Source organism: Taeniopygia guttata, chromosome 6 (genome assembly GCF_048771995.1).
Source record: "Taeniopygia guttata chromosome 6, bTaeGut7.mat, whole genome shotgun sequence".
NCBI lineage: Eukaryota > Metazoa > Chordata > Aves > Passeriformes > Estrildidae > Taeniopygia > Taeniopygia guttata.
Genome location: NC_133031.1, coordinates 8,031,512 through 8,055,832, shown reverse-complemented (window position 1 = coordinate 8,055,832; position 24,321 = coordinate 8,031,512). Strand labels below are relative to the sequence as shown.

The following is a 24,321-nucleotide window of genomic DNA, read 5'->3' as shown; positions in this document are numbered from 1 at the left end:
GGGGTGTGTCTTTGTTACTATAGTGAAGTTCAGAGCCTTCTGATTTAGGAATTAGTATTTCTTTATATGTAACTTAAGAGTCAGCAATATTATGAGTGAAAATACAGTTGCATATGAATCCTGTGGAAAAGACCTCCCGTAACTTTAGTCACATAAGCTTTCAGTTCTCAGCATTGTTCATTCGGAAAAAGGACATCAAAATCTCTTGGGTGCATCTATTTGTCAGAAATACTCACTTAGAATTTCACAGTGTATATGTATGGATTCTAGGAGAAGTTATTGAGAGCTTCAAAGTACTCTTAGATCCCTGCATTCATATGTGGCTGTTTCTCCCATCCGAAGTTGTCCCCATGCTAATTGAGGCTTCTCTCACAGCCATGTTTTTTGACAGGTTCATGCTACAGTCATTGGCCCCTCTTCAGTTATGGTGAGCTTTAATTTGTCTCCCTATGTAGCCATGACATCTCTTCCTCTCTGAGCTCTTGCAGGGAACTGCCTGCCTCTGTAGGGTTTAGGTTTCTCCTCAGCATTTGTTCTACTACCTGAAAAAGAATAATATCTTGAAAGAGGTATGGGGGAAAATTAAAAATGCAAAATATAAGGTGATAGATTTGTGATAAATATTTTATGGAAGGCATATGTAGTTTCTCTGTGTATTTCATAAAGATTATTTGGATCTGTTATTTTCAAACCTTTAGAAGAACCCTATGCTCCTATTACAGTATTCTGTATTTTGAAAGTGAATTTTTATGCTTGTTCTGTGTCAGCAGTCCCTCCGAGGTTATTGAGTATTGTGCTCAAAGGGAATACATTCATTGTAATCAGGCTACTGCAGTGTATTGCTATTCTCTGAGAGCAATATTAGTATGAATTGATGGTGGTATAAGGGAGATTACTCTCTAGCCCCATTGGTTTAAACTTGGAGGAAGGTAATCAAAAGGAAATAGAATATTGAAATCTTAGTTTCATTACTAATTACATGATTTCAAATAAAGATCTGCAAAATCTCTGGTTGATTTATTTGATTGTTTGTGGATTTCTCTAACCTGGCATCTATTATTGTCAGTTAAGAATTCCCAAGACATCCTTTACAACTACACTATATTTTAACTCATTTTGTTCTTCTCACCTTTTCCTTCTCACTGTTCTCTAGCTTACACACTGTACTGCAACACTGAAAAGGTGCAAAAATTTACATAACAGAGTGGCAAGTGTATTTGTCCTTCTAGAACATACTCTACTGCAGCACAAGTACCTTGTAGTGTAGAAATTGCCATAGTAACTACTCATTTCTTATTGATTAGATGGATAAAAATTCTCATAATATACAAGCAGAGTAACTTGCCGGCATATGGCTTCAGGCTACCCCTGTGGCATATCTTACTTATGCATTCTCTCATTTTTCTGCATGTAAGAGTTTTTTAAAATGAATTAGTATTCCTTGGATTAACCCGCAAAATAATTCTTTATTTTCTGCCACAACGGAGCTTAAATTTTAAGTTAGACTTGATTCTCCTAAGGCAGAATGTTAACTTGCATTGGTTTGTTACTGGATTAAGACAAAAGATTTCACTTCAATGTGAAATCTGGATGGAGAAAGGAGACAAAAAAGCCACCTCCCAGAGTGATGGAGAAGTCTTAACTGCTTCAGAGCTGACCTGTAAAGAGTAAAATAGGGTATTTTAGTTTTGCAGTTGTGATAACTCTTTTTGGAAAGTGCTTTTTGAATGCTCTAATTGGTTGCCTGAGAAAATGAGCCCTGTCTTTGTTTCTCTAGTAATACTACAACCATAGTGGTGCTCTTCAGCTGTGGCATTGTGAATGCTTACTGAAGGCAGGATGAGGCCTGCAATGAGTTATGGTGTCTGACAGCTTTCTCGGTTCATGTGCTGTACTTGCTGAGCATCCCATTGTCTCTTGCAATCCCAAAAGATGCTCCAACAAGGCTTCTACTAAGTTTGTTGTGAAAGACAGGCTTTTTGTGAATTCTATCAGGGGAATGAAATTGTGAAGCACTTAGGCAGGATGTCAGATAAAATTAAGCCAAGCACATTCTTCAAATGTGAAGCATCAGTTTATTCAGAATACTATAAAATGAAAGAACAGCAATACTCAACCAGTCTTTTACACTGTAAATCTATTCCAATGTTCTTCTGGAGTCTTCTGTAAGGCCTAGGTATTAGTTGTGATTATACTGTTCTGTCTGATTAATTTAGGATACTATCAGTTAGATATATAGAAAACTGAAGATTTTAGAGCGATTTTTAGTTCCACTCTTCCAAGCTGCTAAGGCTTGGAAGATGAGTATAGATGTTATTCATGCAGACCTGTTTTACTTGGCTTGGAGGCCTTTCCCATCTCCCAAAATTAAAAATGCTGGGTTAGGTCATCACTTTTGTATTGTACCACCTTTCAGCTCTGTTATCTTTACCTACAGCCTGACAGTCTCATTTCAAACTTTGTGTGACCTCACAGTTTGAAAGAGATAATCCGCAGGGCTACAGGAAATGATGCTGCTCTTTCAATAAGTTAGTCCTTCAGAGAGACACTTCTCAGGAAAAGATTCTTCTCCCTGTAGTAGACTAAAAACAAATGGAGGAAATGCTTTGGCAGCTGTAGATAGCTTTCATCTTTAACAGGAAGAAATAGGCTTGGCTATTCTTAATCTTTGTCCTGAATTCTTGTGTGCTTTGGTAAAGACTTTCACAGGCAGCAGTGGGAGTGCAGTGCTTAGCATGTTTTGTCTGTGTGCTGAGATCTGGAAGGTGGGCCCAGAAAGCAGGCAGATGTGGGTGAGCAAAGAGCAGTATGTAGAGGGTGACGTAAGGGTTTAGGTAGATAAATGAAGGGATTTTTTATCATTACATTGCTTTCACTCCCATGCCTTTTGCCCAATCTGAAGGGAAAAGGCACAAGCCAAAGGAGTCCAAATTAGGAAAGATTGGCATAGAGGATTTCAGTGATGCCTTCAAGACAGACTTGGGATCACTGGAATTCCTGTCCTAGCACTTTGCTGGAGATTTTGGAGTGGAGCTGGCTGTTGAGAACCCTTCTAGTGCTGGCTCTGAAGAGCCAGGAAAGGTTTTCAGAACACAGCTCATGTATAGCTATCTCAGTCATCAATATCTGCTCCATTAGGGGTTTGTACTGCTGTATCTCCCTGCTGCTGCAGTGACCAATATTGGGTAAATATCTCTGCTGCTTTTGCCACTGTGAGCCACTTTTGTTGCCTCACTACTACAGACTAGGATGATCTGGCTTTTTTTCTCTTGTAAGGAAGGTGAGACTTCCTTCCCCATAACAGCGTGGAAAAAAGTGGAAAATTTAATCCAAAGACAGAGGGGCCAGGGACTCTCCAACCTGCTGATTTCAAAGCTTGACTATTTTCTATTGACACAGCATCAGTGGAACAGCACAGTGCAGTTTTAAACACCTTGTTCTGATGTTATGTTCTAATGCTTGCCTAAAGAACTTTATTTTTGAGGGGAAACTAATGCTTGGGTACATTTCATTCAACTGAGGAAATCTGCATGGATAGGATATATTCTGGGGAACTTAATTTTTATTTTATTCAGTGTTTTGTTCAGAGTTTGGTATGCCTAGTATTTAAGTTCCAAGATAGTCGTGATGCTTAGGTATTTTCTGTAAGTGTTTTGGAGGCGTCTGCAGAGTGTTCTTACTGGCAGTCTAACAGATTTTTACAGAAATAAAAGCTGTATATTGGGCATTGCCAGGTGTGTGTGAGGGTATCTAAATGCATGTATGCATTTGTGTGTGTATTTAAAATGGCTCCTGTGTGCAGGTATTAAATATATCCTCATGGGGGTTGCAGTGTGACTTGCATACTTGGAGGCAAAGGCTCTGGATAAAGAACCTATACAAAACAGAGTGAAATTAGCTGCAGTTGCTTGTGGGCTTTCAAAGCAATGGCAGCAGTCAGAATCTGGCCTAAGTAATTAACTTACGAAGCATGGAAAGGAAAAGCAGCGTGTGGAAGATATAATTAATAGGAACATATAACAGTCAGCTCGCACATAATAAATTGGCAGCTATGCCTGAGGTAACTGCCTTTTATTTGCAAAATGCTGTTGGAATTTTTTAAAAGTAATTGCACATTTTCTTCCATTTCCACATGGTCACAGAGAACATAGTACAGTACAAATACCAACAGGAATGCAATAAAATCATCGCTGTTGTTTGTTATTTTTCCTGCTTGGGGCTATGATCTTATTTAAGCCAATGTCCAAAAGAAAGGAATACATTTTAGTTTAGAAAGACAAGTGGTAAAACATTTTAGTGAGGTTTAATGTGGAATAATTTAGAAGAACTAGGCAGGAACAACCAGAATAAATAACAGTAAATGGTCAGATATCTATTTGCAGAAGAGATTTATTAATGTGTTCTCCTGACTTGAGTAAATAATGGTTTAGATAAATGTTCTGAAGTTCTTCCATTTTGGCAGCTTGAATTTTCCATCTGAAGGTTTACTGCAGCTTTTCCTGCAGAACAAGCATGACATCTTTGGGTACACCACAGATGCTGGCAGATCTTCAGGTGAATCCAGTCTACCCCTTGCCTAGTCAGAGCTCTGGAAGGCTGTGGGATGGCACCAGGGCTCCCCACAGCAGCTGCTGCTTCAGCTGCCTCCAACAGCAAAACACAAAGCTGCAGTCCTGCTCCAAACATTTGCAACAGGAAACAGGAGGGCTTGCGACTGAGGTTTGCTGCTCTGCCCAAAACATGCAAGTTACTAGACTTTTTAATTGCCATTTCCAGGCTTCTCAGTGAAGTAGAGAGAGCTCCATGTCATTCTTGCTGTATGTGATTCCCCTCTGTACCCAAGTGGGAATTTATAATACTGCTTTGTTAGTCTGGCTTTTCGTTTGGTTTTAAACAATCTGATTTTCATCACTGCAATAGTGGGGAGGAAAAGGAAGTCCAAATCTACTTTATTGTAAATGTGAAGAGGATCTGGTCTATATTGTCTGTGGGTAAATGAGGATGGGATCTCGTAACCACCTAACACTGGAGTGAGTTCTTAGCACCATAAATGTGGTTATAAACTTTTCTGCTGTTTAAAATTGAACAGCCTGAAGACCAGGAAATAGTTTTCTGTGAAATATTCCTGCTGTAACTAGTCTCTGTGCTGCTGACCCCAGGGGATCTTGCATTTGCTGCAGGCTGTGTCTAGTAGGCAGTTTGTTGCTGAATGAAGACTTTAAATAGTGAGTTTTAAAAAAAGTACATACTTGCAATTTTTGGGCTGATGAATTTAGAATGATGTTCTAGCAAGCTCAGTACACTCCAAATTAATTAGCAGTGATCCTTTTAACAGGATAATTACTATATCAGCAAGTGGTAAACTCAAAATGAATGTGAGTAGGTCCAGACTGCACCCGCAAGGAAGAGCTGTCTTGTGGTTCTACCAAGTGATTCTAAAATCATTCCAGTGTAGAAGGTTTTAGACAGCACAGATCATCATCAGAACTGTCACCTTTTTTACCTTTGAATTAAAATCTGAAATGAAGTTGCATTCCACTTTTCATATGTCTACCTCACAACACCGTGGCAAGTAGTGATTGGCTTTTTAAAGCTGCTGCTGGAAAAAAGGCTGAAAATAAGCAGAGAAGGAGGTTTTGCGCATTATTGCTACTATATAAATGGTAGACAGGGCTATGAAGCATGTGGTATTTCCTTATGGCTGTGCATTTTCTTCTTTCATAATGGAAGGGTCTTATCCTGCATAGAACAGTAAGAACCCACAAGTATAAACACATGTTCACATCTTTGGTGTTTGGACTTTTTAAACAGGTTCATCTTTCAAAGAATAAACGTGTAATTGTTTATCAGGCTGTGAATGAGTAAGTATATGACTGCTGCAGTGATGGCAGAAACACTTCCCTTCATTCCTGAAACCAGATCCTGGTCTTCAGATAGCTGAGGCTTAAGAAAATAAGGTTTAATTTGGTTTTCTAACATGGGAAATTACTTTAATTAGGTCAGTCTATATTTTTTTCTGATCTCTTTCAGAATGGATGCAGGAATTTGTAAACACATCTACCATTTTCTGTAAGAATATAATTTTTAGGCAGATTTTCAAAAATCACTTATCTTAGAAAAGCTGAAAGTAAGATAAGTTGAGCAAATGATCTTACACTAATCTCAACTGTGCTCTTGGGAGAAATTTGGGTTCATATTGTTCACTCCAAATGTGAAAGTAGGAAAGTACTAATTATTAGCAATTGCTTAAAAATGGATCTTGACACTTGCCAGACTCAACAACCTCTCAGGTTATTCCATGGGACCTTGTGGTGCTTTATGAAACATGAAGTGCATGCCTGAATCCTTTGGCTTAGATTGCCTTGAGTGGCAGTGCCATCTTCTTTCTAGAGAGATTCTATGTCTGGGTCAGGCCACTTTTAAAAATCATACAAAATTGAGACATTTTAAAAACTCTCTCAACTGTAGAAACAGAACTGTAAAATCAATAGGGAAAAAAAGTATTTACAAATATTTTGGTGTGTTCTGTGTATGTTCTAACTGGTAGAAATACAAAGGCAAGCAATTCTGTAGAAAATGCCTGTATCAAAAAGAGTTGACTTCTAGTGATCCAGGGGACTGCTTTTTTCTTTTTGTTAAGGCTTAGGTTATTCAGACCAGGCAGGTCATAAGAGTCTTTGGTATGCAGTTTAATGGTGTTGCATAGCTCTTAACTGAATCCAACCAAAGATGAGGTAACATCTGAAGAAGGTTTCCTAAAATTTCTGGAATGAACAATGTTCTCATGTCACAGTAACAGCATTAGCATGCCTGCACAGTTGTTGCTGCTGAAGTTCCCCCTCTACATGGCATATTGTTCATCACTCTGTAGTTATAGCCCTACCATTCTAGTAGTGCTCAATGCTTTTGTGCTTTCTATAAAGAACACACTTGTCCTTCCACTTGAATACATGCAAGTACATAGGTCAGCACAGTGCCACCAACAGTAATAACCAATCTTGTTAGTGCTCCCAACTTTCTTGATACTACAAACTATGGCTACAAAATTCCTGTGAATAATATCGTATGGAACTAGTCAAAACCCACCATATAAATGGATTTTTAAAAGGTCCCATTTCTAAGAATTTGCCTGAGAAAGTTCTCCTACAATTTAGAAGAAATTCATGTTCTCTTGATGGAAAAGATGACTTAGGCACTCAAGATTTATTTGATCATAGAAACCGACAGAGCCCTTCTGAAGAAGCTGTGGGAAATGCAACCTCTTCCAAGTCAGTAACGGCTCAGTGATTTTCTGATGGAGCTTGGGATTCCTCTTTTGGAGGAAAAGAAACAAACTCTTTCATTTCTTTCTCTTGGCGACCAGTAGCCTGAGCACGAGCTTCATAAGGCTCACATGGGCAGCAACAGACTTCTCCTTTCCTGCTCTTCTGCAGAACAGTGGTGCGGAAGTCGAAGGTTATCACTGCCAGCCGATACAACTGCAGAGTCACAACTAAGATATTCTTAGCTGTAAAAAATACCAGCATCTGATTGAATATTCTGAAGTGGCCCATCAGAATTGAACGCACAATGAAGAAGGGGCCATCCTGTATGAAAAGGCTGACGCCAATGTTCCAGAGCTCCGCACTGTACCTGCACAGCAGCAGGCTGGGGATCCGCCTGGCCGATGCGCTTGCTTTGCAGCCAATATGCTGTACTGCAAGGAAAGCAGTCATGTTAAAACAATTTTATGAACTGGAGCCAGGGTTGGCCTAAAGGGCATTCGCGATACAGGGTACTCTGGATTATAAATGCATTCACCTGTAAACTTTGCAACATATAGGATATCCCATTTCTGGGATGTTTTTCAGCAAAAAAAACTGAACTCACCTGAGGCACTTAGGTGATCTGACAAACAAGATTAAAAACCACTTCCCCTTCTGTATGCCTCAAACATTACCAGTATTTATACACTTCTAACAAAAAGCAGAAATAGATCACCTAATGATTCTTCACAACTTCCCCAGATCTTTTATGTGGTCAATCAACATGCCAGACTGGTATGCATCCTTAAGAAAAAAAGAACTGTGCTGAAAAGGAACAGCTAGTGCTGTAGCACTTCACTTTCTTCCAAGCTGTCTAAGACATTGCTTTTAAAATGTTCACTAGATAGCCATTGCCTTTTTCATGTGTCATAGTAAGAATAAGGCCTTTAAGTGCCAGGCAATATTGAGCATTGTGTGGTTTCTCTCTGCCATGTAAGACTTGAAGCACAGTTAGTTGTTCTTAGTCTTGTGGGTATCAATGTCACACAACTGCTGGAGCTTGCAGCCATGGGTTTCCCTTGGCTGTAAAGGTGGTGGTGGGCTCAAATGGTCTCTATGGTGTAGTGCCCAGAGAAGGAGCAGCAGAAGGGTTTGTGAGGCTAAATTTGGCTGTGTTTAATGGAAATACACAAAGTTTAATTAACCTGTCTCTTGGACAGGGAGATTTCATTGGTTTAAAAAACATCACTACTTGTGATGCAGTCAGAATGTGATGCAGTAACAACTGCCAAACATTGCAGCTTGCCAAAAGAATTCTATTGTTTGAGTCAATGCTGGGGTGCGGGGAGAAAGAGATGAGACTCAAATGGAAAATTAGTTGTAAAATGTAGAAATTTACTGAATCCATTAGGCAAAGCTTCAGCAGCAGCTAATGTTTTAAATGCTTTTGTGTCATTGCTGCTTAATAGTCCTAACTGCACTGCTGTAGTCTAATCATAAGTGCCTAAAAATTTTTTACATGTTTGATGTGTGAATAAACATTCTGAAGCTTGAACAAAAAGTACTGTTTGTGCAACTGTATAGAACTACCTAAAATGAACTGCACCTATGGTAATTTCAGGGAAATAGGTGTTCAGTGATTTAATTTTTAACTGGTAAATGCAATTAAATAAGTAGAAAAGCAACAGCTAGAGGAAAAAATGAACAGATTGTTTAAGTGCTATTTGAATTTATTTGTGTGGTGGTGATGTATAGAGGACGGTTTTTATTTGATTGGTTGAGGTTTTTTTAAACCTGACTGCTGTGCATCTTTAATAGAATATATTTTAGCAGTAGCAGGAATTTTACCTATGATAAAGCTGAAATGTGATTGCATCTGGTTTTTTAGGAGGTAAGCTGCTGAGCTGAAATGCTGAAATATTTTCATAACTTCCCTGTTGGAAACAAAGCCTAGCACTGTCCATGAAGAAAATACTAATGAACAAAATAGTATTTCAGGAATTTTTAACTTATTTTAGTCAGTGTGTCAGCCTAGAAATCTATTTTGTATAGATGGTACTGAGGGTAATGCATTTTTGGACTGCTATGGTTGTTGCAAACTTGTTGTGATTGGAGGCCAAATTGGTTGGAACAGATGATGCTCCAGAGAGCTTTCACTGTTCTTTTTGGACAGGGTGAAGCCCTTTCTGCCCAGGAACAAACACAGCCCTGAGCTGGCTGAATAGCTGACCCTTTTAGATTAATAGAACAGTGTGCAATCCCAACATCATCTGGTCCTTTAGGTCTCCAGTGAATAGGTAATTTCTCCTGTGCTTTTGGCTGGTCTATTTGGTGGTTCACAAGTGCCTGCCTCTCTCTAGGGTCTAGGACCTACCCAAATTTGAGGCATAATATAATAGACCAACTCTAACGTGAGAGCTCACATACTGAAGTTTAAGGCAGTAACAGGCAACTGGAGCAACACAATAGTGTAATCATTTTTTCCTTTTCCTGAAAGTAGACAGCTCTATCGGAGAGATCAGAGGTTAGCCAGAAACAAGTGTTTCCTCAAAAGAAACCACAATGAGCTTTCTTCAAAAGCTGTTGTCATATGAATTCCTCTCCACCAGAAGTCCTTGGTAAAGCTTGTAGTGTGTGCACAGCCACAAAATGTACCAGAAAATCTTAAGAGCATTTTTTCTCTTTTCTTGTCTGTATGCAAGTACTAACCTGCAAGATCAAGTGGAAACTGTAACATACTCCAGGTCCATACAGCAAGAATTGCATTTATGAGAGCGTAATTCTTCCTATGGGAGGGGAAAAAGTGATAACAATGAAGATGCAGTTTCCTTATGAGATCACGAAAATGCTTCCTGTAGTGTTTGGAATGTTATTTTAAGGGTAGTTGAGTGAGACGGTGATTGGTTTATTTATATGTGCTCTTACAATGCAACACTAAGGGAAACAGAAGCACCTTTTTGTATGGAATTTTTGCTGTTAAGGCTTACATATTCCAGCTGTGTAATTGCCCTAAATATATGAAGCTAATATTATAATAATAAGCGTATGAGAATAGACTCTGTGGTTCAGAGGGGATATCTTTTAGAAGATATCTAGTGATTGCGTGTTCCTTGCAAGCCTGAAGCTTCTCTGCCAAGCAGGAAGGATTCTTTTCCTGTGCTAAAAGCCTTGCTATGATATTTACAAAAAAAAAAAAAAAAATTGTTACAAAGAATGAATCTCTTCTGTGACTCTTTATGATGGATGTTCACAGCTCATCTCTCAGCAGTGTGAGGGGGAGGTGAGCTTACTTACTCTGGGAGAGATCACAGTGTTGAAAATTCACACCAGACTGTGCCATTCCCTTTCATCTTATCTTTGAACACTTTGTCAGTCTACCATGAAGTACACATGAGATAACCAACGAAGCAACTTGGATAATGAATCACTTAAGCCAGCTCTAGTTGCTTCCTTGCCCATCTGAAACAATTCATTACCTTGAAGGAGGCTTACTGTGTATCCAGTGTTTCAGCTCCTGTAGCCCTAAGGGCTGATGCTGCCTGGCAGTCAGGCTGCTCCTTTGGCTCTCTGAACCCTTTCAGTGTGATGATGTGACATGCTTCTCTGCTGGCAACACGTGAGTAATCCCCAACAAGGCTCACAGGACTTTCTCAGGGGGAAAGGCAAGAGCAGGCACACAGAGCCCTTCAATGTAGCCTTCTGCTTTCTATGGGAAATGCAGTTTTACCAGTCTGAACACTGCACATTACACAAGTATCATCAGCAAAAAATCCTTACCGAACTTCCTCAATGTCCAAGGTTTCACTAGCAAATTCAAGTATGTCTGCTGCTGTTCCCACAAACATGAGAAGCAGCTGAGACAACTGATCCCGGGTGATTTCAACTCCAATGGGGAGAAGCCATCTCCCAACTACTAGGAGCAGTAGAAAAGTCTGGTGTAGGGCCAGTGTCCATACAGTCTCACAGATTGTGGAGAGCTGATTGACAAAGACTTTAGCCTGTTTAAAAGACAACAATAATATACTGTAACTTCAGGAGACTGATGTTAGAGATACCGTCAGAGACTGTGTTTATCTTTGAGACTGCTTTTGCTCTCTTTCACGTTGTATGAGAACAAATAATTTCCATCTGGCAGGCCTGGTTTAAAAAGGCACTTTAATACAAACTTTGGATAATGAATATCAAATCTTTCTCTGTGTACTACTCCTCCTGTTCTCATTTTTCAACTGAGTGTTATCCTTTACAAACTCATTACCCAGGCACTTTCTAAATTCAGTTACTGAGATTCACAAGAGAATGGTAGGGTCACCTCTTCTTTACACAGAGACTGGTCTTAGCAACAATAGTTAGTATGCAGCATGCTGTATTTTCACAATGTAGTTTTCTAAACTACAAATATATATAAGATACATGGCCTGGGTTGTTTGCCTTTTTTTGTTTGGCTTTTTGCTTTGTCGTTTTACTCACAAGGTGCTTATCTGTAATTGTCATAAGATCTCTACCAGAAACAGGAAAAGGTGCCCTACCGTCTGAATGATGTGGTGATCTGTTCCCTCACTTCCATTACTGCTCTCTCTGGATTGATTGAAGTCTTGATTGCTGACATTGACCTGAACAGCCCCAGGCTCATTGCCACAGTACTGTTGTGAACAAAAACATGACACATGTGTAAACATCCTACCCAGGGAGCAGATGTGCTCGAAGGCTGAGTGTCCTGTTTTGCTGAACTACAGAGGGTATCTGATGTTTACAAAGGTCCTCACACTTAATGTAATTCCACTCTTCTTCAGAAGGGAGGAATTCCTCTCATGACGACAAGAGAGATCTTTTGGTAGGTTCCTGAGAAAGTGCAGGGTTGTACTGCAGAAGAGGATGCAAATTCAAAGGCCAGTGGAGCGGATGACACCTCTGTGCTCTTAAGTCTGCACCCTGTGAATGTGATCTGTTTTGCAGCTCTCCTGAACTTGCTACTGGATTCCCTACATGGTCTCTCTTTGGTTAAAACAGTCAAATATGGTAAAAACTGGTTGTGGTCAAGCCCTATATTCAAACTTGTTCTCAAAATATCTGCTTTTCTTTTCTACTATCCAGGAACAGCTCTCTGAAAATGTCAGTTTCATTTTTCTGTATGACTTCCCTCAAGGCTGAAAATTAGTTAAGGTAGGATATTTGGTTGTATCCTCCACCTCTCCTGCCCCTGCTGTGCCTAATTTTGTAAGGAAATACATAGGGTGAGAGGTGAAATAAAGGAGTATTTAAGAGAACTAGACCAACTAGAGAACAAGAGAACTAGAACAACTGTATTGTTGCCTATCCCTTTGAAATAGAATAAAAGAGTATTTTTACTTTCTGCAAGTACATGGTGATCTGGGAAACTGAGTGTTCACTAAAACATACTCCAATTACAGTAAAGCAGTGGTGGGGCCACATTCTGTCTGCAGCACTGTCCTGACTTTCTACCTTTACATCCAAGGCTGGTCTAGGAGCAGCTGGGGGCGGGGGGTATGGTTCCAAAATGTGTCTTCATAACAATCTGTAACATCTCTCCATTGTAATAAAAAGAGGATAATTAGAAAATCAAATCATGCTGTTACTAAAGACTTTTATCGTGTCCTATTTTTGTCAGAATTGCAGATGATTTGCATTTCTCCACTGGGCCCCCCACCATTTTATTGCATGGGGATTGATTTTCTGTGACAATTGGAATGTGTTTGAGAGCATACTGAGTAGTTGTGTTCAGTAGAAAGCCTGCCAATATAAGAGCAACATTTTTCAGGAAATTTCAGATTCAATTTTAATACTTTGCTTGGTCTCTGATAATGTTGTTCTGTATATAGGTAAGTGCTGCCTCTTGTCTGACCTTATAAATTTCCTGTGGCTTGAAAAACCTGGAAAAAATGTCAGTGCTTGTTGCTTTTAGAGTTGGCGGTAAAGAGTCTTAAGCTGAATGCTTGTTTTATTTGAACAGTGGGTGTGAGAGTCTTGAAAGATTGACACACAGATGTGGGGAAGATGTTATTTCCATTTGGTCTAAAGTTCTGGGCATGGAAACAGTGAGATGGAGGGGCTGGTACACTCTGCCTGGCTACAGCCTTGTAGAGCTAGTCTCCCTGAGTTTGTCCTTCAACTAAAGGAGAGAGAGGGAATGGCTCATTTGAAGGATATTTTGGAAATGAAATTTAATTGGTGCTCTGGAGAGGCATCTGTAGCTGCTGCCTACAGAAAAACCCTGAAGTCTATAGAGACCCATCCCAAGGTCAAAGTTGGGCTGAAATACTGCCATTGGCTGTGTGACACAGCTGAGGAGACCACAACCTAAAAATATTGCATAGCTGTCCTAACCACCCCATAATACTAAGAAGTGAAGATCATCAACTAGCGTGGGTAGGGCAAAGGGATGAGTAACCTGTGCAGCAGGAGGAAGGCTGACTCTGACAGCCTTTGGTTTGTCATTAAGTCTGCATTTAAGCTCACCCCTCTGGCCCCTTGTCTGGGCTGGCATGGTAAATAGGAAAGCAGCCATAAACCTGTACAAAACTTCACACCCAAGGCTGGGGCAGCCTGACTGCTAGAAGGAGGCAGAAGAAACCATGCCATGGCTTGCAGGGGAGCTCTTTTTCTCTTGTTCTAGTGACACAAAGGTGCAGAAAATACCTCTAAGAAAATTAATTCACATTATTGGTGTCTTTGGTGTCTTTCCTTCTATGTAATTTTTGTGAATACTTTCAGCTGAGAGGTGGGTTGCTATTTTGGAGCAAAGCTCAATGATCTTGGCCACTCCATAGCTCTTCTCAATTGCTTCCAGGCAGGAAATCTGCATCTGCAAAGCCAGTCATTTAAATATGCTCCTGGTTTGGTTTTGTTTTTTTTTAAGTAGGGTTCTGTTTTTTTCATTTAAGTATGTTTGTATCGCATTTGGGTTTGTTCTTCTCTGAATATTTAATGAGTGGTGATTGTGAAGTGATTCACTTGAAAATTTGGAGAAGAGCCTTTATTTACATCATGTATATACATGTAAATAGGACTGTTGGTGCCAGGCATATTTACTTATCAATTTATGGATGTGAAGTGACTAAGTTGGAATGTGACAAGAAGCAAGTGAATATTGTTTTACTTTTTCACAGGCATTTGATAAACATGGTTTGCCTTTTTACTACTAGACCCCAGTTATCTTAAGTTTTGACTGTGTACCAAGCCAAATAAAAATGGTTTTGTTTTCTGTACAAAGATAAAATAAGAAGAAGCTGTACGCATTTTGTATAAATTCTGACTTGGCTTACTTTCTTTTGTTTCTTCTGAGATGAAGCTTATGTACCTCTGATTCATAAGCCATCTAATCAAAATGGAAATGCAGTTGCATGACATGGTGATGTCCCAGTGCATGGCCTGCAGAGAAACTCACTGCCAGTGCATGGGGGCACCTGAAACACCAAACTAATTCAGGCAATTTCTGCTTGCACCTTATTCACAATCTATTATTTTCAAATAAAACTGAGGTTAGCTAAAACTTTTCATAATGGGGACAGAATTGGGGTGTAAAATTGACACTTGAATATTAGGGTGGAGTACCCTCAACCTATTAATGTGCATGGAGGCTGAGGACATTTTGGAAGAGTCTAGCCCTTCCCTGGAGCAGGCCCTGTGCCAAGCAACAGGTACCTGGCTTGCTGTCTGTGCTATGCTGCAAACAGTGTGACTGTCACTATGGAAACACATGTGATGTCAGAAATTCAAAGCACTCCTGACTGCTTCATTTTGCTCATACAGGAAATCTGAAATGTAAAACATGAAGAAAAGATTATCTAAGTTGTTTTCCAAGTTGAGGAATATAAAGGGTATGGCAAGGAAGGAATGGTGAAAGATGTAAGATCATTTGTGGAGTTCATTATGGTGTAATTTTAGCTGATAAGAGAATCCCACCTTAGAATGAGGGTGAGGGAATGGACAGTAATATTCACTATATCCCCAAAATGTTCAAGTTAAGGTGGTTGAAAATAACTACAAGGTTTACTAAGTATCTCTCTTATTCCTGACTAGAAGCCTGCATCGACTACAGCCCTGGTAATTGGGTAATCCCTGCAAAAGGTGATCAGTTACTGCTTGCAGTGGCACACCAGGCATTAGCAAAGGTAACAGAGCCCTGAGATCCTGAACGTTATTATGGAAGAGTGTTTGGGGTTTTTAATGGATTAAATGGTTTCAATTTGCTTGACAGCAGACAGAAATTTTTCCTCTCTGTACAGTTCGATTGACTTTATCATCTCTCCCAAACATATATTTCATTTCCAAATACGTTACCACAAAGCAGTAGTTCCTATGTACTCAGTATTTCATCCTTGATATATGAATGGCATTATATGTCCAGTTCTGCAGTACACAGAGGCAGAATTTCCTCTGTCTTCAGGAAGAGAGACTCCCTATTAGCACCTGCTTTAAATAACAGCACTGACATGAGCAGCTGATGCTCCCTGGTAAAGGTTCAACGTGAGATCAAAGTTCTACTGCCTTAAAGACTACACACTGTTTTCATAGTGTATATATTAAAAGTGTGGATCTAGTGACTGCATAACCACCCATTCTGTTTGCATTTAAATAATGAAATCCCAGGAATACATCAGTATCAAGAGTAGTGCTAGTCTGGGTCCTGTGTTTGAGATTAATTTTTAAGAAAGCTGCTCCCCTTCTGGAGGTATTGTTTTTGAATTTGTTAGATTGTGTGTTTCCAGAACTCTCTATCCTATCTCTCCAGGTATAAACTAAGCTGTTAACTTGATATACTCCCTCTTTAATTCACCATAGCAGTATATCAATAAAAACAAAGTATGCCATGTTCTAACATCATTTTGGGAAATAAACTGCTGCCTTTGACTACAGAATTAGCCTGTTTCTTGAACCAGATTTAACTATGACAAATGTTCTCAATATCCACATTACCTGTCTGTGTCTGTTTAAGGAGATTTGGGAAAACAAGAAGACAATAAATTCCTGCTGCTGTATTTAGAAAAAGCCTAAGGCATTTCTAGTGTAAACACAATTTTGAATATTTGATTATGCTTCTGTAGACTCTAACAATGTTTCAAAGGAGCAAATGAGGCACTAGGTCTTTTTAGTCTAATTTATGTATTTTCTTCTGTTATTTTGTTCTTGTTTCAATCTGAACCTTTACTACTATGGATGTAGGGCACTGCATATGTGCAAATACTGGCACAGACAAAATTTCTTTTTCACTGCATGGAAGTGCTATAGGGATTTGAAACTAGCCTGCATGAGGGTTGACTCAGTGAGACCTGTTGGTGAAGTGGTTCTGTTCTGGCCCTAACTGACCCCAGAACATTTGCCCTTAAAAGTTTTACAATGTGTTTTAGCCCTGAATTGGAATCCAACCCTCCCCACTTCTAGATCACTATGCACAAAGAAAGGAAGGATATAAACCTTGTCAGACGTATTTCCAGCTGTGGTAACAATCTGTGTGTTCTCCTATTTTGCAGCAAACATGAGGTAACTTGACTTTAAGACCCCTTTCACTGATGCCTGTCTCAGTTTTGACTTGCTTGAAGCTGTGGCATTTGCTTTTAAACACTGTGAAACTCACTTTATTTTGCAAAGGCCTCTAAAGCAATGAAGTTCTTTTACCCTACTGAGGAAGATTCATGCTGGTAACCTGGAGGTGAAAGGCTGTGTTTTTCAAACTTGTAGTCCTCAGTTCCTCAGACAAAGACAAATAAGTGGTCTCATTTTTAGCTAGGAAAGAGGCTCATTATCTGATAATTAGTAAGTGCACAATAGTCATAACATAGCTGTAGCTAGACTGGGACACCTACCAATATGAAAGAGAGAACTGGAACAAGACTTAGCAGACTTCTGTCTGCATGCCTGAAGCCAGACCATCAAAAAATGCATCAATTTCAAACTAGTCCGTCTTGTCTCATAATAAATACCTGAGTCCCATGATGGATTTCTAGTAGCCATAGTGATGGTACTATGCAAATCAGATATAAAAATATTGCTGGTGAAAACCTGTGAAGGAAAAGAAAAGAAATCTTGGTATTATGATACATCATAAATATTTTCCAGTGCAGATAATGTTTGGATATATAGTATCTTATGCCTCTACCATTTCTTAATAGGGATATTAAGAAATAGGGTAACTGCAAATTAGAATTGCTATTATTGCTTGTGCTGTGTATTATAAATAATAGGTTTATCTACATCCATCTAAGATCATATATGGAAATTTAAAATATCTTTAAGAACTAACCAAAGACACTTGGATGTTTGTATTTCTGTCACATCATTTTCTGTATTTAAATAGCCTTTACCTAACATGCTCTTTCTGATTTCATGAAGAGTGAATTAATACATTGAGTCGCTTCACTGAGTGGTGCTGAGATAAAGGTTGTTGCTCACAGTCCTGTGTATTGACACGGGAAAGGTAGAAATAGCATCAGTTTGCCTAAAACAAGCACTGCTTCAGTAGATCTTTTAGTTGTAGGCTGTGCATTTAAAATAGGTTTATGAAAATGGGTCTTGGCCTTGTTTCCCCACTTGTGCTAGCAGTAGTAGAATTTTCTAGTTCTTCTCTCCCTGCCAGTATTCTATATAATTGCGATTGGTTGGTGCTGGCCAAATGCCAGTGCCCCCACAAAAATTATTTATTCTAATAAAACCAGCACAATAACTGATGTTGATGAAGCTTTATTATCTTCAGTTTCTTTAGCTGGGTTTATTCAGAAGTAATGGAGAGGTTCCATGACTTCTGCAAGGAGTGATTCTTGTGAGAGTGAGTTGCTGATATTTTCTTATTAAACATATGACATTTGATTGAGGTGGGTTTTGGCAATTCTGTACTTCTGGAGTAGGAACGAGATGCAACACCACAAATTTTCCATCTAGCTCTACATGCTACAGTATGAACTGGGCAGTGGGGTCCAACTCAGGACATTTTCTTGGTTCCTTCTATCCTGCCACTGGCACATTCTGCAGTGAATTTAAACTGCTTATAAGTATGCAACTGCAGCAGCATTTTGGCCAAATGTCATTGCATTTACTGTTTGTCCCGATGTTGAATGTACCTTTATTTTGGTAATCATGATTTTTCCAGTGAAGATTAAGTATTGAGGAAAACAAAATATCCTGATGCTTAGAGAAATAACTGGGTTGCTGAACTGCCCTGAAATGTTTCAAACTATCTCCTCTAAGATAGTTTGGGTTTTAATTTTTTTGTTTTTCATGGTTGAGAGGATGTTATTTGTTTTGGCAGTGAGTTTTGTTGTTGTTAGCTTTTTTTTCCCTAAAAAAAAAAAAAGGCTAGTGATTGTGTGGGTTTTTAGCCTGGTTATTTTGGGAGAGAACACACCTCTCATTTGAATGGAAGAACTAACATTTTACAGTATTTCCTGTAGGACTTCAGCACATGAAAAATCCATCCAGCTGGCAGCAATACTGAGCTAATGATACTACATCAGGCCAAGGGACTTCAGGGGCTTTAACCCTGCCTTTCTTTCAGAAGGTGCAATCTGGAGGAAGTATTACATGGCCAGGCTCACAAGACTTTTTTTCCACATGTGCCATTAAATGTTTTATGCTGGTGTAATAAGTAACAGTCCTCTGTCAATAATGAACAGAGAATATGAGGGTGTTGGAGGCAGGAGTCCTGCTGCATAGTCTGCCCCTTGCTTGGATTGGTGATTGTGAAGTTGTTTCTACAAATGCTGATGCCTATTCTGTGACTGTTTTCCACTGGAGCAGAAAATTATCCTGATGCAAATAGATGCTGGCCATTTGTCTACGGTTCTCACCTATATATGTACTTTCATTTTGATGTTTTAAAGTGCTGGACCACATCCATTTTCAAAATTTTCTTCTAGATAAATTTAGCCCAATCTTCTATGTATGTATCTAACATGGATCTGCTTTTGGTTTCTATTTTTGCTTGGATTTTTCAAAAGCTCCATTTGCAAGTGTTCCTTCATGAAGATTCTGCTGCTACCTCCTCTCCCAAAAGAATTGGTTATGTTCAATCTGCCTGTCTCATAACTGCATTTGGGACTCTGCTATTGTTCAATTTTCCAGTGTCCCAGACTTCATCACTGCTTTTATTGCATTCAAATTTGGAGCATAGAACTCTTGTGTGAATTGTCACACAACACTCCTTCTGTTATAATGACTTTCACAGGTTGCAATGGGCAGGATTTTAAGAACATGGAAATACTCCAGGGTTCTTTAGTCCTGGATTTGTCTCAAGGCCTGCCTGCAGTTAGAGTTTTTAACAATAGAATGTCCTAGTGAAATCTTGACAATTAGTTACATGACTGCCTCCTTTTCACAGAGCATTTTGTTTTGGCTGCCTGAGCGCTGATGAGCTGTAGATGACAGCAGTAATTCTTTAGATGCATGTAAAACCCCATGTGCTTGGGCAAGCTCTGCTATGACTAACTTTTTTGCTCATTTCTCGGGCAGCCTTTCACTCATGGAAGTTCCTCTCTGGAATAGCCTCTCAAATCCAAATAGTTAAGCCACTCTTGCTGTATCAAAAGAGTGGTTGCTACTCATCTTTTATTTTTTTGTCAAGTTTAGGTTCATGCAGTAGCGTGGTGTTGCACGGAGGAGAGAGGGAGCATACAGTCCTAGGGCAGGATGGGTGCAAGATGCAGGGCGTTTGCAGGGTCCCTCGGCACCCCTGTGCCCCTGCGAGCGCAGCCCCAGCCCGCTGTGGCTCAGGAGGTGCCCCCAGCCCGCTGCAGCCCCACAGCACAGAGTGGCTCCCGCGTACTCTGCTGTACAATTGCCCCTCCTGGAAGCCTCTGTTTGGCAGCGGACTAGCCAAACTCTACCAGCTTTCCATCCCTGCCTCCCGGGAGCCGCCGGCGAGCACACGCGATCCCTGAGCGCCCGGCAGCGCCGGGGCCAGGGCAGCCCCTGCTGGAACACTGCCCTCGGGGGGCAGCTTCCTATCTGCAGCAAGGTACATGCAAAGGGAGAGGGGCTCCGGCGGAATATGCTCACCATTTGTAGCCTCTGCCTTGCTTAAACTTGAGGGTGAGCCCTGTCTCCAAGCACAGGAGAAGATTGAGCAGTGCCAGCAGCCAGTACTTGGGTTCCTTCTTCACGGCAGTCACTCTCCAAACCCCGATGAGTGAGTGCAGCACGAAGAGCAGGCGAGTGACCAGGGCATTGAGCAGCACCATCAGCTCCATGCCGCAGCACCCCTCCCTTCGCCCCGCACCGCGGGGCCCCGCCGCTTTCAGGAACCCTGGCGAGTTACCTTGGCAGGCACCGGGAAGCCTGCGCCTCGCCGGCACACAGAGCTCTTCTCCTCCTCCATCTCCACAAAGGGGCCCATTATAACAAAAAAGAAACACCATCGCCCCTCCCCCAGACTTCCTGAAAACTTTTTGAAGGGAAAAAAAAAAGGACACGCTTCCATGCTGCAGTGGTTTGCAGGCTCGGAACAGCCCTGGCCGGCCCAAGGCAGGGATGGGGGAGCGTTGTTTCTGTCTCCTCTAGATCGGCTCAAGGACCAAACAGATCGAGATTTTCCCTCTCGCCCAGTTACCATCGCTCCGCAGCCCCACTTGCTGCTCTCGCCTCGTGCATTTCCAGCAAAGACACAACGAAAGGCACGTTTTTAATTTGAACCATTTTTGCTGAAAGCTCCACTCTCCATTTCTGAGAGTGCAAACCATTTAAGCCCCTCTTTCTGCTTTCCCTGAAAGAGAATTCATGTTTAGGAGCTTTTAAAATCGTTTAATATTGCAATGTAGAAAGCAGAACTTGTATGCTTCATTCAATACTGGAATGTCTTGTGCAGCAGAAGTCAGAATCTGAAATCTAGTCAAACACTCTATTGTATGATCTACACCCTACTTCAAGAAGCAGGCCAGTTGCAGAACTCCAGAAACAGGGATGAAATCTGGGCTAACGCTAATTTTACTGAATTGGTCAACAAGGGGCATATACCAAAAATGCACTAAAGTTTGACTGTGAGGTCACTTACCTCTAGATGGACTTTTTGTATCCTGTGGGAAAGTGTATGAAGTACAGAATTTGTTTTAAAATTTCCTTAATATTTCTCATAGAGATTATAAATTGTATTAGAATTTGCACTTGGTTAACCAAAGAGAAATTTCTTCTTGATCAAAATTGGCACTATGTTGTTCCAGTTTTTTGGTAATTTACTGCCAAAGCACTTAAATTGAGATAGCCAACTGTAAAATGCAAGTGGAGAATCAAGTCTGTGTAAAGTACTGTGGAGTTTCAGAGGTCTTAACTGCCTTGATTTAATTTAAACAATCCTGTTCTATTTAAACACAAGATGCTATTCTTCTGAGAGCTGTGACCTTTCTAAGAAGGTATTTTTCCTCAATTGCTAAGATCCAAATTTTCCTTACTGCAAAGCCAAGCCTCTTCTTTTATGAAGTGCTGGTGCTGGCCAGCTGATATCCTTTGGGGCAGGGGATAAGGGAATACTACTTTACTTTAACCCTGCCCAGAAAAAAAAGGAAAACAAAAGTCCATTCCGCAGTAGAGATGACTCGCTTGGGAAACGCCTGAGTAAATAAATGGACTGCGTAGTATGTCTTTTTGAAGGAACAAAATCGAGCTCCTCATGCTCAGAGGAAAATGAATTCAAGTCAAAGACCTACTATAGATAATCCCTGCCAATAGCCACCCTGCCATATCGTGCCTTGGGTGCTCTGGTTCACAGCCCTTCCGCTGGTGTTAAGGTCAAATGTAGTTGAAGAGGAAACTGGGAGCAGACAGATTGAAGAGATTGTTTAAACAAGATATTCCTCTGTGGGAGTGCTTAATGTCAAAGAAATGACTTGGGGAACTGGTATGTCCTATTGTTCATGGAGGTCCTTACAGGGCAGATAGATGTCACAAAACTTGGAAGGATAAGCAGTGCAACATTCTCATGATACTACACTCAGGAAGGATGCAGAGAGATTTGCTGAGAGCTAAGTAATTCTGCATGTTGAAGACATGTGGGAGCTGAACTGCTTAACCAAGGTAGTTTCATCAATGAACAATCCAAACTTCACAACAGTGAAAGTCCCAGACTTAAGTAAGAAGATACAATATTGACTCTGCCTGCTCAGTGGTGGACCATGATGGCAGTGCAACAGCCTGAGTAGGGTGGGAAGTACTCATGGGCAGCTTAATTTCTTTGGCCTATAAGAGGCAAATATTTATCCAGACTTGACAGAGTGCATTTTTAGATGTTTCAGTGGCTGTTTTGTGGAGCAACTGGTTCAGGAACCCATGAAGGCAGTGCTTGACTTGAATCCTGAGTGGTTTATGGGATATGATGTAGGGAGTAACAGCTGAAGAGGTCCCCTGAAAGGGGGATCTTAATGTGCTTAGATTTGGCATCCTTGCAGGAGTAAGACAAGCTAGAGTTCTCTACCATTGCTCAGCTCAGCTTCAAAAAGGAAAATTAGACACAGATCAGCAGGCATGTTGAAAATAAGACAGATGGAACACCTAACTCTTTGCAGGGAGTGTGGATTTTGCTTCTGTAAATCACATGGGAAGTGCAGAGATAATAACGGTGCATCAAGAGAAACTTGAGAGAGTGAGAAGAAGCCAGCATTTGCAGGGTAAGTGAGACTGCAGGAGCAAGAAGGCATTCTTCAAAAAGCTGAAATGCTGTCCAGCTGAAGAAAACTGAAAAAATTATGAGCTCTAGTATGGACAAACATGATAAGGCTGGCTGAAGGAGTGTGAGGGACAATTAGCAATTAAACATATTAATTAAAATGTTGGTTATCTGTTCAAACATGTTGTGACTAGGAAGTCTGCCAGGGAATTGGTCAGTGGACAGCCAGGTGGTACAGAAACCCTCAGGTGTGGTATTTCTAGGGGGAGTGCAGTCCCAGCATGAGTACAGATGCACAGTATAGTATGAGAAAGCACTGACTCCTGCACAGAACCTTACAGAAGGGGTAATTTTAGGATTTTTTTTTTTCTCTATGACTCTGTATGTGCTAGTGTTCCATCAATTAAATTTTCATAGTTTCTACTGATCTGCATCTTAGACTTGTCAGGCTAGTTGATCATGGACTAGAGAATTGTCTCGGGAGGAACTTTGTTTACCTTGTTTTTTCTACTCTTTTCCTAAGGATGGAGTTAGGTCTAATGATGGATGCAGACAGTGGAATTAGATGGACCTTTGCCCTGACCTGAAATGACTGCATTAGTAGAGACTTTCTGATGTCTGAAGAAATTGATCTGGTGTGGGTTGTAGTGTTGGTCAGATTCAAGGTGAAAGCCAGATTCATGTCTATTTGTATAGAATGCTCTACTAATGATACATCCTCTTCCCTAGCTTTTTTTTCTCCCTTTTCCTGGGAACCCTTAAAAGTTAATGTTTACAGGAGCTGCTGTACTCTGGCAAATCCTGGACACAGTGGTGTGAACATGCATCACATTGTGTGGGATTTTCATCCAAGACACCTTGGCAAGATCTACTGCACAGCTCTGCCACATAACAGCCAATTGCAGCATGTTTGACACATTTGGGAAATATTAAACCTTACTGTGCCACCAATGACCTTTTTGCAGGAATAGGGAATCTGGCACTTTAAAAACTGTGCCACAGGATCTCTGTGCCTGCGTTGAATAATTCCTGCCTTTAGGTTGAGTCACTATGATGATTGCACTAAGCATAACTGTGAGAAATGTGAAATTGCACCAGTTCTCAAAACCAGACTAGGGTAGGAGGTGCTTCACTAGCTGAACATGAGTCAGCAGTGATGGAGGGTCACACTGGCACATAGATACAGAGCTGAAACCTGCCAATGTCCATCTTGTGCTTAGAAGGGCCTTAGCTGAAGTGCTGCCCTACCTTGGCTCAATGAGGGAGGAGCCAGCAGAGAAGGGCAGGAGTGTTTCTATAGTAGGAAATTACTTAAACAAATGGTTCCATTCAGGTGGCTAAAGTGACATCCTTGTCAGGTTGCAGTGCTTATAGAATCACAAGACCCCTGGTCAAGTACCTGGAGGGACTCCGGTTTGAACTGGAGTGCAGGGCTCAGAAAATCCTTGTGAAGAGGAATTCCAGAAGAAAAGTTCT

The 24,321-nt window shown here is 40.6% G+C and overlaps 1 protein-coding gene across 1 annotated transcript; it reads right to left on the bottom strand.

Annotated features, from left to right (window-relative positions):
• Nucleotides 1-4,037: 4,037 nt before the first annotated feature.
• Nucleotides 4,038-20,705, bottom strand: TMEM26 (transmembrane protein 26). The gene is made up of 6 exons (XM_002187997.6): nt 20,250-20,705; nt 17,183-17,261; nt 11,771-11,884; nt 11,022-11,242; nt 9,954-10,030; nt 4,038-7,696 (listed from the first exon to the last, which is right to left on the bottom strand). The coding sequence occupies exons 1-6, from the start codon at nt 20,606-20,608 to the stop codon at nt 7,281-7,283; spliced, it is 1,266 nt and encodes a 421-aa protein (XP_002188033.4). The 5' UTR covers nt 20,609-20,705; the 3' UTR covers nt 4,038-7,280.
• Between the last annotated feature and the right edge of the window lie 3,616 nt (nt 20,706-24,321).

Coding starts and splice junctions, on each gene's coding strand:
- TMEM26 (XM_002187997.6), bottom strand. CDS start 20,608: ATGGTGTTTCTTTTTTGTTATAATGGGCCCCTTTGTGGAGATGGAGGA. Junction 17,262..20,249: donor CAAGGCAGAGGCTACAAATG/GTGAGCATATTC, acceptor TTTCCTTCACAG/GTTTTCACCAGCAATATTTT. Junction 11,885..17,182: donor AAATCCATCATGGGACTCAG/GTATTTATTATG, acceptor TGTTCACAACAG/TACTGTGGCAATGAGCCTGG.